General features: G+C 40.9%; 1 protein-coding gene across 7 annotated transcripts in view; it reads left to right on the top strand.

The window, feature by feature from the left end:
* DLC1 (DLC1 Rho GTPase activating protein) overlaps positions 1 to 12003 on the top strand; it is a 238546-nt gene that overhangs the window by 201866 nt on the left and 24677 nt on the right. For all 7 annotated transcript variants that reach the window (XM_075500130.1, XM_075500131.1, XM_075500129.1 and 4 more), the window contains one exon: positions 11762 to 11833. In XM_075500130.1, coding sequence (XP_075356245.1) covers positions 11762 to 11833 — 72 coding nt within the window. The remainder of the gene's footprint in view (positions 1 to 11761; positions 11834 to 12003) is intronic.

Below are 12003 nucleotides of genomic sequence, written 5' to 3'. Positions count from 1 at the left end.
GTACTTAACACATGTGGCTTGAAAGACCGGGGAATGTAATTTTATCTCTAGCCATCAATTATAAATGCTTTTATTTTTTTACAGGAGTAAGTGTGTTCTGTTTGAATTGCCCTGCCCTGATCAAGGAATGCCCAGCAGCAAATCAGTAACAATGCTGTGAGTCAGGTTATGTTTTGAGGCTGTTTGTAGTGAACTTTAGGAAGATGATAGACAAGCAGATTTCATACGAGCCTCTGAGTATGAATCTATCAACAGTTCTGTGCCAGACCCATCCAGCATCCGTCTGGCAACCAGGCTGTTGCTGGCTGACAGCACACGGAGTTGGTATTAGGCGCCTCTGTTGATTCCACAGCTGTAGCCTGCTGTCTGGTCTTCCAGGTATCCTTACTGCTGTCCTGTCGGCATCCTCATCCCCATCTCCAGTAGAAGCAACAAAAAAGAGGGGCTGAGGTGGCAGGAAGTGGGATCGACGTCTCTCTAGCAAATGGGTTTGGGTTACTACTTCAGTTTGCCTGTGGGATCCTGATTAGGGCTGAGATTCTTTGATTATGGAATATAGTATATGCAAAAGAAGATGTAGATATTGTTTTGAGAAGATTCCTTTCATCTACAAGTTCATAGAAATCAAAGCATTTGGAGCTACCTTTTGTAACCTCTAGGACTTCCTGATCTCTTTATCTTCTTTTAAAATAACTTGGTTTGTTAATTGATTTTCTTTTTTATCAAAAGGACGTGCGGATACATTGTTTTAAACACCATGGAGCTATTGTTAAATTTCATTTCTAAGTGGTAGTTAAAAGCAAGAATATATCTTGTCATGTTTTTATTTGGGTTTTAAATCTCAGTTGTACAGATTCAGTCTAGGATTTTTAATTTCTGAGTCAGGGTCTTCCCAGCCAGTTCTGCGGCTGCTCTTGCTGGGCCAGAGAGAAAGACTGCTGCTAGTCATGGAAACTCACAAGTACCCTGTCTATTTTGCTTCTGGTGGAGGCAGGAAAAAGGTACTGCAGTTGTCCTTATGCACTCAAGTGTTTATATTAGTATTCCTAGAAGAAGGAGATGAGAGGTGACTTGGTTTTACTTTTCTGGTTCTTCTAATTCATTACACTCTAGGCAATGATTTGTTTGAGGCATGTGAATTTATGAGTTCTGCAAATGTTTAGAGATGCAGTTTGCATGATAAAGCTTTTTCTGGTTAGAATACCACAGTATGTTATGTTTGGGCTTCTTTAGAAATTCAAACTTCTCTTCCAATTCCCCTCTGATTGGAGTTGTGCTATTGGCTTCAGCATAAACACAACTGCACCCTTGGCTGGTTAAAAGGAGATGGAGGAAGAGAACTCATGTGCTTAACAGGATGGTCCTGTACTGTAAACAAGCGCTTTTCATGCTTAACTATCCTTCCTAGCAACAGGAAGAAGGAAATGAGGCTATGCAAAAGGACCCTGACACATTTCAGACAATGCCAGACCCACCCTAGCATTCATACAGTATAGCCAGAAGACTTGGGGAAATAAAAATAACTTCAGATGTTTCCCCTTCCTTCCTGTGCATATTATAGAAATACAGCAACCAAATGATCTGCAGTTCACAGAAAACTTGCTGGTTTGGTCTCCACCAAGTAAAGAGATGATGCCCCTATATAATTATATATCTTCGTTGGGTATCATATTGTTCTGCTTACAGTCTGATCCTCAGTGTTTCAGGGCAAATGAATTACAAAACACTATATCCTCTCTTGTGATGTAGTGAATGTAGATATCGGTAATTTTGGTAATTTCAGCAATTCCAGGCGTATTTCTTGCTTGTACCTATGCTATCGGTAATTCTGACTGGTACAGGTATCAAGATTGTCTTGCGTGGTTTTTTATTTCCAAAGCTGTTTTTTCTTTTTTCCTTTTTATTTGCTCTTCTATTTTTCCCCCTTCTCCTGTTTTAAGGAAGAAACAAAGTCTGTCTTCCACCAGTGATGAGCAAGTCTCATGAAAGGGGCACAGGACTGGGCTGCAATTGGAGCTTTCTGGTGCTTTTCACTGGACACTTACTCTGCCATTCTTGCTGACACTGAGTGCTACCCTATCCCACACAGCGTGCCTTTGAGATCAGTAGGTCTGTTAGCACGCTATACCATTGACATAGGTAGTGACGTAAAATAAAGTCAAGAATAACTTAGCCAGCTAGCTTTAATTCACTGAGTTTCATTATCTGAAAGTTATGGTAATACTACACACCTTTCTGAAGTACTTCAGTGTCTTTAGAAGAGCATGTTAAGCATTGTTATTTGTTAGGATGAATATTCTTTCAAATATTGACAAGTATTTGTTTCTCTTGAGAAGGACTGTGCTAGATGAGACTGGATCAGGAAAAATATTATCCCGTCTCTCTTCTAATGAAGACACAATATGATGGCCCACTTATGGTGGGGACATTTTTTTAAAGCCCAAAATGGTGCAGAATTCCTTAGACTTGGTTTTAAATATATTTATTTTATATCTGTCTAAAACTGTCCATTCAAATGCTCATCTCAGTCTGTGCGAAGAACGCTTCCTGAGGAGATGCATGAAAGACATTTGCTGAAGCCAGCAGTGGACACAGCTTGACCTTCCCCAACCTATTCCTGTCATTTGCTGAAGATTCAGGATTAAGAAAAATATACCCCCCTGCATTCTTGCATTTTGGGTATGGTCTTTCTGTGACCCTATGGACCCACAGAACTGGATGCTCTGCTGGCCACCCTTCCCTCTGCTCTATGTATGTGTCTCTGATAACAGATTTCCTGTGCATTATACGATACAAGAAACTTTCCAGTGTAAAGCTTCGTGATCTCTTTTAACTTCCCTTCTTCTTTCCATACATAGTCTCTGCTTTCTTCTGCAGTGCTGTGATGGCTTTGCGGTGCTACCGTAGCTCTGCTGTATCTAGACCATTCTCTTATCCCCAAAGTTGAAGTTGCAAGGTGTGACCATTAGTTCAGGAACTGAGAAAAGCATTTTCAAGTGTGCACTATCACAGACAGAATACTGTAACTGTCTGTAATATCTGGAAATAGAAAGTTTGTAGTAATACTTGCTTTGGGAAAATCCAGGTTTGCGACTTTAATTCTGATTTAGGGGAAGAGCCATTCAGCTGGGACCCTACCAGCTTTATGCTGGGCTGCTTCACTGCCACACGTATTTCTGACCTTTTGTACGCAGTATTGTATCGTCCACACAGGGTGCAGTTTAGGGATCAAGTCATCAGTGAGGTAAGCACTAAATGGTTATGATGCAAAGGTAGTCGTTCCATACAGTTCTTCCTATGTATGTGGATGGTTTTGAGGTTGAGGCTTACCAAGCTAGAAGTAACTGTCTGTATAAAATCTGCTTTTCTCTGTACGAACCATTGAGACAGCTCAGATTAGCTCTTATACCATTACTGTTTTCTAGATCTGAACAGGTAACCCAGACTGGGCATTTTTAGAGGAAGTATCTGTTATGCTGGACCTACTCACTTTTGCCTCCCTCTGGAGCTCAGTGAGCCTTTGATTTGAGCTTTGTATACAGTATGCAAGTTTACTAGCTTGCAGGCAGGGTGTGACGGAAGAATATTAATGCGGGGCTTGGGAGTAGCAATGGTTAATGTTTGCCCTTCAGTATGTTCTCAAGGGTCATTCTAACCAAGTCATTTCTGAGAGAAGAGAAGGTTAAAGTCATCTTCTTTTTCCCAGTCTTTGGAGGAGGATTCGTTTTTCACTCTGGAATCTGTCAACATGACCTCCTTCAGAGGATTTGACTAACTGCTTTCTCTGCCCCAAATAATCCTCCTCCAAGACCACCCTGTGTTAATCAGGCCAGATAAATAACCCACGTGCCCAATTATTTCTTAAGTTTTTTTTAAGTCACTTGACATCTTGTTCCTCTTCATCTGTGAACCTTCTTAAAAACGAATGGGAGAAGGCCATCTTTAATCTATAAAAAGAATCGTTCTTTGGCAGGAAAACTGCCGTATGAAGCTTTAGTATTCTGTTTAAACAAAGTTAGTTTTTAATTTTATATTGCATTGTTTACTAAATTTCTTAATCCTCCTGTATATGCTTAAAATGCAAAAGCCATTTAGGAATCAATTATGACTTCAGTGTAAACCAGGAGCTGTGATGGTTGTTTTGTGTCCTAGAACATGCTTTCCCAAAGTCTTCAACAAATGAGGAAGCAATGCAGCTAACTTTGGGCAGTTAGAAGCACACTTAATAGTGTGAAAATAAGCAGTAACTGCAATCTTTTACAGAGTGTATAGGGAAAGTGCTTGACAGAGACACGGGGAGGATCCTTTATCCCTGTACTTCTGTATTAAATCCTGAAATGGTGCTGCTTTGATGCTTTTCTGAGCATAACAGTTGCTCCAGGTCCTCTTGACAGAGGGGAGGACCTCTTGCCAGCCAGGGCGTGCTCTGGGGGGGTGGTTGTGCCCTCTCTGCCCTCCTGCCATCAGGCACTGTCCTTCCGTGTGCTCTGATGAAAACCTGGGCTGTTCCCTGTGCGTGGGATGGGGCTTACAGCGCAACTGGACTTCGAGGAAGCAGAAGTCTCATTTTAAATATTTTTTGGGTAGAAATCACGAGGAGAACGGTGAAACTGCTCGCCTTTATTCCTGAAAAAGAGTATTGTTGGGTTTTAGAGACCCATGGATCCCTGTTGGGAAGGGCTTGATTCCTCTGAAATTCATGGAGGCTCCCATTGATTTCAGCGAGCGTTGGGTCAATCACTAAACATTTTAAACATTTTCATCAATGCTGCTTCTCTTGTTAAGTTTTGAGCTGAAAAACTTTTGAAGTGATTTCGATATGCTGAAGACTATGAAAAGGAGATTCAAGTTAATTAGACTGTGGTTCACAAAAGCAGTATTGTGTTTCCTGTGCCAGCCAAGAGGATTGGTGAGCAATTAAAGCGGCTATATTATGCAACCTGGTATAGTTAGTAAGGAGGGAAATTACCTACAGCCAACATACACCTATGCGGATGTTTTGGAAACCACTTTTGTTTGTTGGGGTTTTTTTTTTTATTTAACTTTCATCATTAAGGGGATAAACAAAACCCCATCAGTGGAAGTAAGCCATTTGCTCTTTCCAAAAGCTCCGCTGAAAAAAAAAACGGTGTTCAAGCTTCCTGATTTTTTTTTCAGAGAAAATATCAATATATGATCTTAAACATCTGTTTCCTTACTTCATCTGTTCCCACACAAATTCCAAACATACTCTGTTTCTTCTCCCAGTGTCCTGTGGTTTATACATAACATCAGCAGCATAGTTACTGTTTTGCTGCAAGGCTCCATAACTTGAAAAAGCCATTCCTATGTTTAACCCAAAGCCAGCAGGAACACAAGGAGAGTGTTTCTTCAGTCATCATCACATAGTTGAGAAATGTTTTAGGAACATTCCCCACCACCACCTCTTTCTAGGGTTTTTATGACTAGAAAGCGATATATATATTTGGTGTCATATATGGTTTCTTTCAAGAACTTGTGTTTTTTTTCCCCTGGAAAGTTTTTGGTAATAAATATTTTCTTAAAATCGTGCATGCATCCATATCTGCTTGAATTGACTGTTGAGGCATGCAGTGTTAAGTGGAGATCACAACATGTATCACTTGACTGTGGAAGGTAGATTGAAGCACAGTGAAATACAGGAGCACATCAAAATAGGCAGCTGCTATTGCAAATATAAGTTGCGCTTTAAAGGTGAAGGGAGAAAAGGGACCCTCTCGGGAAGGTGGTTTAGCTTTCACTTCAAAACCCGTAAGCTCGTCATCAGTTCAAAAGCCATGCCTATTATTCTCTTGGACTCACTGGTTCATCCAGAAATGAATCCTTCATGGGCTGAATGTGTCAGACTAATATTTTAGGGTAGTGGTATAAGATTGGATTGTTCTCTTAGAATGAGAGATTCGAGCCACATTAGAAATTTGGCAAGAGCTTTTAATGGGATTTTCAGAATTCTCTAGCTTTTAGTGGTTGAATGTTTATTGACAAACTTACCAAGTTTCAGTGTTTGTTTTAGGGGCATTATCCTTATAAAATGCTGTTCTTCATTAATTACATTTTTGCTTTCTTTAGTCCTCGCTGTGTGCTGCTCTCTTGAAAGGTGTGGAGCACTAAGTTAATGATACTGCCTAAGGAATATTTAAGTATATAGGTTTGAGAAAAACCAGACTTACGAAAAGGAATTTAATTATTTTCAAGCTACAGTCGCATATCTTCAAAGTGAAAACCATCTGAGGCCATGGACACATAGCAGGCTAACTCTCAGGAAGTCATACTGTCCCAACTTTAAAGGGCTGCAGGCATATGACATTACACAGAACTGATTTATCATTTTCAGTGCCTGGCCCGCTCATTTGTAGACAGCTGCCACAGTGCAGTTTTTTTCCCAGTTTGACTCAGATTTCACATCCGTGTTCATGTATCTGTAGATGGAGTGGTTGGAATAGAGTGATCAAATCTAGTGTTGGGACCACAATTCACATGTCAGGGATGTAATTCAAGCACTTGGAAAAATGATTACTTGTACTTGGGCAGTGGAATTCTGTCCAGAGAAGAATAATTCTCATATATACCACAGCTGGTCTTAAAAAATATGATCCTGAATGATCTCAAGCTTCTTAATAGCTTAGGGCAGTGTTTTGGAGATGAACACAAATTTTGCAAAGCACCAGAAATTTCAGAGGGATGCGATATGTAGGGACAGGTAATTTCTGATACAGACAGAAAGAGGACGAGCTTCTGAGTATGCAAGGCCTTTTGCAGCCATTAAACTGGAGCGTCAGTCCTGGACGGGAAAGAATCCGCTTTGTGCTCCATCTGTGCCTTAGAAAATGTGCAGGTAGTTTATGGAGTTTTATGCATTCCAGTAAGGAGCAAGCGGGTTCATCTCTAGCATTCATGGTGAGAAACATTCTCTGCATCACATGGGAGAGACTCTTCTGCAAGCTAATTCAGGAAGATGATTTTGTATTCGATTTTTACAATTTTTTTTTTCTTTTCTGAAAAAATCAAATAGTGAATTTCAACTCGAATGACCTGGTAAAAAATTAAGACCACAAAGAACCCCAAACAAACCAGTTGTTAGGTATGGCATTGGAGTGAACCTTCAGCAACGAAGCGCATTTTTGCTGAAATTTAACTGCATTGATTTGACCAGTCTCCCTACAGATTTTTACAATCTACTCTTAACAGAGCCAAAAGGTGAGATGAGTAGAACTGATGTGTGGAGGTGCTAATATGGCTATAAAGGTGTCTGAGTTGAGGCAAGAGGAAACCATCTGCTTGGAAGAACTGTTCATATGCTGTTTAGCACTTAGGTGAAAATGGAGTCGATGTATGACTGTACAAAGATACATCTGCTTTGCACCTTGTCCTGGAGACCCTGAAAGAGCTGGCGCTTAAGTTGCACATTATTTATTTCATGGAAGCGACAAGAGAGGAAGAATGAAAGCAAATGATCTTGCTGCTCCTCGCTAGACTGCTATGATTATTTTTTTTTCTGAAAGGACATTATCGCAGCATCACACTGTGTGGTTTTTCTTTTCTATAGGAAGGAAGGTATCATCCGGCAAAAGACTATAGACATCTTAGAGTTCTCCCTTCTGCAACTGCAGTATCAAACAAGGTGTGACTTGAGATATTTTTGCTATGAAGTTTTAAACTTCCAAACTTGCAGGGCCAGGAACCAAGATTAACCAAAGTTAAACAAAAAGGAAGTTAGAAGTTTCCATTTTCACTTACCAGTTTGGGGAAGAATTGGGTCCTCCTAACCCCCCAGGAAGTGGGTAAATAAGGACTAATGGTTCCCAACCATACACAAAAGGAACTCCTACCCTTGATTTGAGCATGGAGGCCTGCTTTGTGAAACGGACTAACAAATAAAGCTGTTTCCAATAAAAATTTCCTGTTTCCTCTTTAACACATTTGCCTGCTGTTTGCTTACACGACACCAAGTATAAAGACTTCATTGTACTCCTTTTGGGGTTTTTTTGGTTTGGGGTTGGGTTTTTTTTGTTTTGTTTTGTTTTACTTTCTAAGAGATTTTCTTGTGTATCAGGACATTTAGAAATAATAGCGCCATTTCTTTCTTGCCAGCGGTTCTTTCGTACAAGAACCTCCCGCTGCTGGGGGAGGGCACAGGACGCACATCTGAAAAGCTGCACATACATTTCTTGCCTGGAATGTATACTGAATTGTAGTTTATTGTAAAGGTTTTAACTGGCAAGGATGTTTGATTCAGAAAGGAAGTGGCACCGCAGGGATGGAGCGGGGAGGAAGGAGTGAGACCAGTCCTTTGCCTGCAGCAACTTGTATCAGCTCAGCTGCCAGGTCTTCATCAGCAAGATGCTCACGGTGGGAAATTGCTTTGCATATAATGGCAATTTAATTGGGGCTGAAGTAGGACTTCCGTAAAATGGGTTGGAAAGCAGTGTAGAGTTCCTCTGCAAGCTCCCTCTGCTCCCTGTGGCTCCCAGCTGGCCCCAGCCAAGGAGATGCTGTGCTCGGCAGTGAGTTCGTAGCTCAGGTAATGATCTGTAACCTAGGTCCCCTGGGAGACTGAGCGAAGGCTTCTGGGTGCCCTGTGCCTTCTAAAACTTTTCATAAGTAGTGGAAAAATCTGATTTTGGAAGCTCTGTTCTCTCTTTTGTCCCTCATTATCCCGGTTGCCACTGATCCAGATGACAAGGACTTGCACATATTCCCATGCCCTCCTGGATATGAAACTGTGGCAGCTGGCAAACCAAGAGTCCCAGGGCTGATGCTGCTGAGCTGGAAGAAAAGCTGGTATTTGGGAAGTGTGGGAATGAGCTTTCTCCTCTAGCGTAGTTTAAATGATTTGGCCAGAACCTCAGGTTAAACTAATGTATTTTATTCTCAAAGGCAGATTCCAGTTAACTTGTGGTAATGAACTTTTTACCTCTACAAGCTTTCAGCTGTTTAAGTTTGTATCTCTTATGTGAGGAAGCTTGTTCTGTGTACTCAGCTTTCTGTGCAGCCTATCCAGCACACCCTGGGCTGGATTCTCCCTCTGGCTATATTTTGAGCTGCCTGAATTTCACATACATACACAGTTTTGTTCATAGTCTGGCTCCTCAGTAATCAGCAGGGTTGAGATGGGGAAGCTGGGTTGGAAATGACCTTTCTGTTCATCTGGTCACAGCGTATCACAGCGTTTTAGATCCTGCCTCTGCTCTGTCGCCCGTACCCCCGCCACGTCCCTCTCTGACACGCGCTTTGTGTGGATGGAGGTGACACGGAGCGAGCCCTGGCTGGAGGGGACTCCCTGGCCCCTTCTTCAAGGCAGCTCTCCAAACCCCTCGCCCTTCCAAGGACTTGCAACAGAGTCAGAGGCTAGAGCCCTGGCTTTCCCAAAATGTTTGAGATGGAAATGGGGCAAATACTGCTTTTAAACCCTTGGTGCTGTCCTGTACGCTGCCCTAGGCATCTGCCTAGCCTAATCGATGGACAGGTGCACTGGTGTTTTATTATTATCTGCAGTTCTTGTGGCCAACCAGGAATAACTCAAGTGTTTCATTGACTAGGTAGACTTCTTGGGGGATTCTCAAAGGTATTTTGAAAGCTAATATGCTCTGAAAATCCCAAAGGCACCTGACACCTGGGTGCCCATAAAATATGACTTCCACGTAACTTGCATACATATTTGCAGAAAAGATACACAAAGCTTCTATAGAGGACCTTAAAAAACATCTGATAAATGCATATTCATAATTTTCTAGCTCTAGAAATATTTTACAGGTCATACACCTGGGGTGCTCAGTAAAGGACCTGTGAACAAATATTTAAACACATTTAAGAGCCAGTGTAGTAGTAAGGAATCAGACACTTTTTTCAATTGCACTACAAGCATCTACCTGCATTTTTAGGTAAATACTGGTTATCAGGGATCATTTTTTTTCAGTTTTAAATCAAGTAAGATTCTCATTCAATCCAGACACTTCAGCAGGATGTGACCTATGTGATAGTGCATTTTATTTTAAGTACTCTTAAAAATTAATTGCAGAATTTTTTACTTTAGAATTTTCATTGCTTCTGAGATAGTAATATCCTGTTGTTTGTTCTTGCTTTAGCAGTACAAGTTTTAAATATATTTTAGATTTTTTTTTTCCTTCTTTATTAACTTTCCCATGTATTTCCTTAGGATACTGAAATTAAAATACTACTTTAAGCAAAACTTTACGATCGCTTGCAATTGGAATTGAAGAATGCTTTTTCTTAATAAGTAGCTAAGTCAATATGTCTGTACGTGCTTGTTCTCATGTGGTCCCATAACCCAAAGGTGAAGCAAACACAAGTTACACAAATGCCTGCTTGTCCTGACTTCAGCGAGAGTGGATTTTTAGCTGTTTATTTATCTGGAATGTTGTGCTTTGGCTCACCTTAACCCCTTGGTTTGGGTACGTATCTTAGCAAAGTAGTCTGGCAAAGCACAAATATTTTAACCCTGTTGTAGCAATTTGGAAAATTAGAGCAGGATTGCCGTCATTTTGGAGATGCTAAAAGGTGCCTGCTGTTTCATCTGATTTTAATTGTGTACCTATATCTCACTGGGAATATTTCATAACGTGCCAAAATCTTGAGATATTTTACTTGTGTTTGGCTCTTCAATGCCCTATATGCAGCAGCTTGTATTCTGAGCAATTCTGAGCAAAACCCTTAGTGCGTGGTTTCTGCAGGAGGTGGCTATAGTATCCTCTCCAAGTAGGTGGCAAAATTGTCTACTGAGTTGTACATAACGAAGCTTTTCTTTTCTGGTCCATCAAGAACAGTGAATATAATCAAAGCCAGATGAACTTTAAGAGTTTCTGATTGCTCACTGTCTGTTTGATCAGTTCTAAGCAGGGAGCTAAATTCCCAGTAGCACTTTCTTGAATTTTTAGAAAAACAAAATTAACCCAATCTGTTTCCTGAACACTTGGAGAATACCCTAAATACCTTTTCTATTTTCCTAGTTTGAGCTAATAAGACAACATATTCTTTACTTCTGCTTGTATTAGGTAACAAATTAATTTATGTATAATTTATTCATAGACTAATATAACCCGTGTTCAGAATGTTTCCTTTCTTTTGGTGTCATGTATATGTATGTGAATAATTTCATTTTGCGGCATGCTGTTTTGGGCAGCGTGAGGGAAAGTTAGCTGAATTTCCTGTCATATACCAAGTAACTCATAAAATGCCTTGAAGACCTCCAGTGAAACTAGGTTCTTGTTGGGTAGTAAATACGCACTTGAGTGAGTTGCAATACAGTGTGCCGGTTGTTCTTGGGCTTGGGTCTGTCAGTACTATCTACAAGATGTTAAAGTGCACAGTATTACGAGCTCTACTAGGAATTTCTGGCAAAAGAAAATAGTTGTGCCAAGAGGATCATAAGATTTGTTGAACAAATGCTGGTCATGTTCATTGTGGTGCTGGTTTCTCCAGTGTTAACAAATCCTGTACAGGATAATCCATAACTCTTGCAGTTTTCATCTGTGCCTGTTTCTCTAACCCTTAAAATGATGAGCTGTTGATAAATCACGGGTGAATGCTCGTGACTTTCCAGAATGCGAGATACGGTTGATCATGAGAAGAAAAGCAAACTGGGATAAGCAAACCTGTGTCTCAGTTCAAAGCTGCTGAATGCCTTCATGCTTATTTTGCAACAGGAATAGTAGAAGTAGCGGAGAGGAAGTTTCTGCTTTGCAGATCACTGATCGGAGGGTGTCTTGTTTCTGTCCTCTTCCAGAAATCGAGGCCAAGGAAGCTTGTGACTGGCTGCGGGCTGCCGGGTTCCCGCAGTATGCGCAGCTTTATGAAGGTAGGCACCTGAGCTTGCAAGTCGATCATCCCCTGGCAACTTTTGGACAATAAGATGTAATATTCACCAATAAATGAGGTTCAGGGGCACAACTGAAGTCCCAGTACATAAGATGACTTTTAGAGATTAGGCTGCTCCCTGCTACCCCCCACACACATGGATGTACCACA

Source organism: Mycteria americana, chromosome 4 (assembly GCF_035582795.1).
Source record: "Mycteria americana isolate JAX WOST 10 ecotype Jacksonville Zoo and Gardens chromosome 4, USCA_MyAme_1.0, whole genome shotgun sequence".
Classification (NCBI taxonomy): domain Eukaryota; kingdom Metazoa; phylum Chordata; class Aves; order Ciconiiformes; family Ciconiidae; genus Mycteria; species Mycteria americana.
The sequence above is the reverse complement of the archived record's forward strand: the minus strand, read 5'-3'. Positions and strand labels throughout refer to the sequence as shown.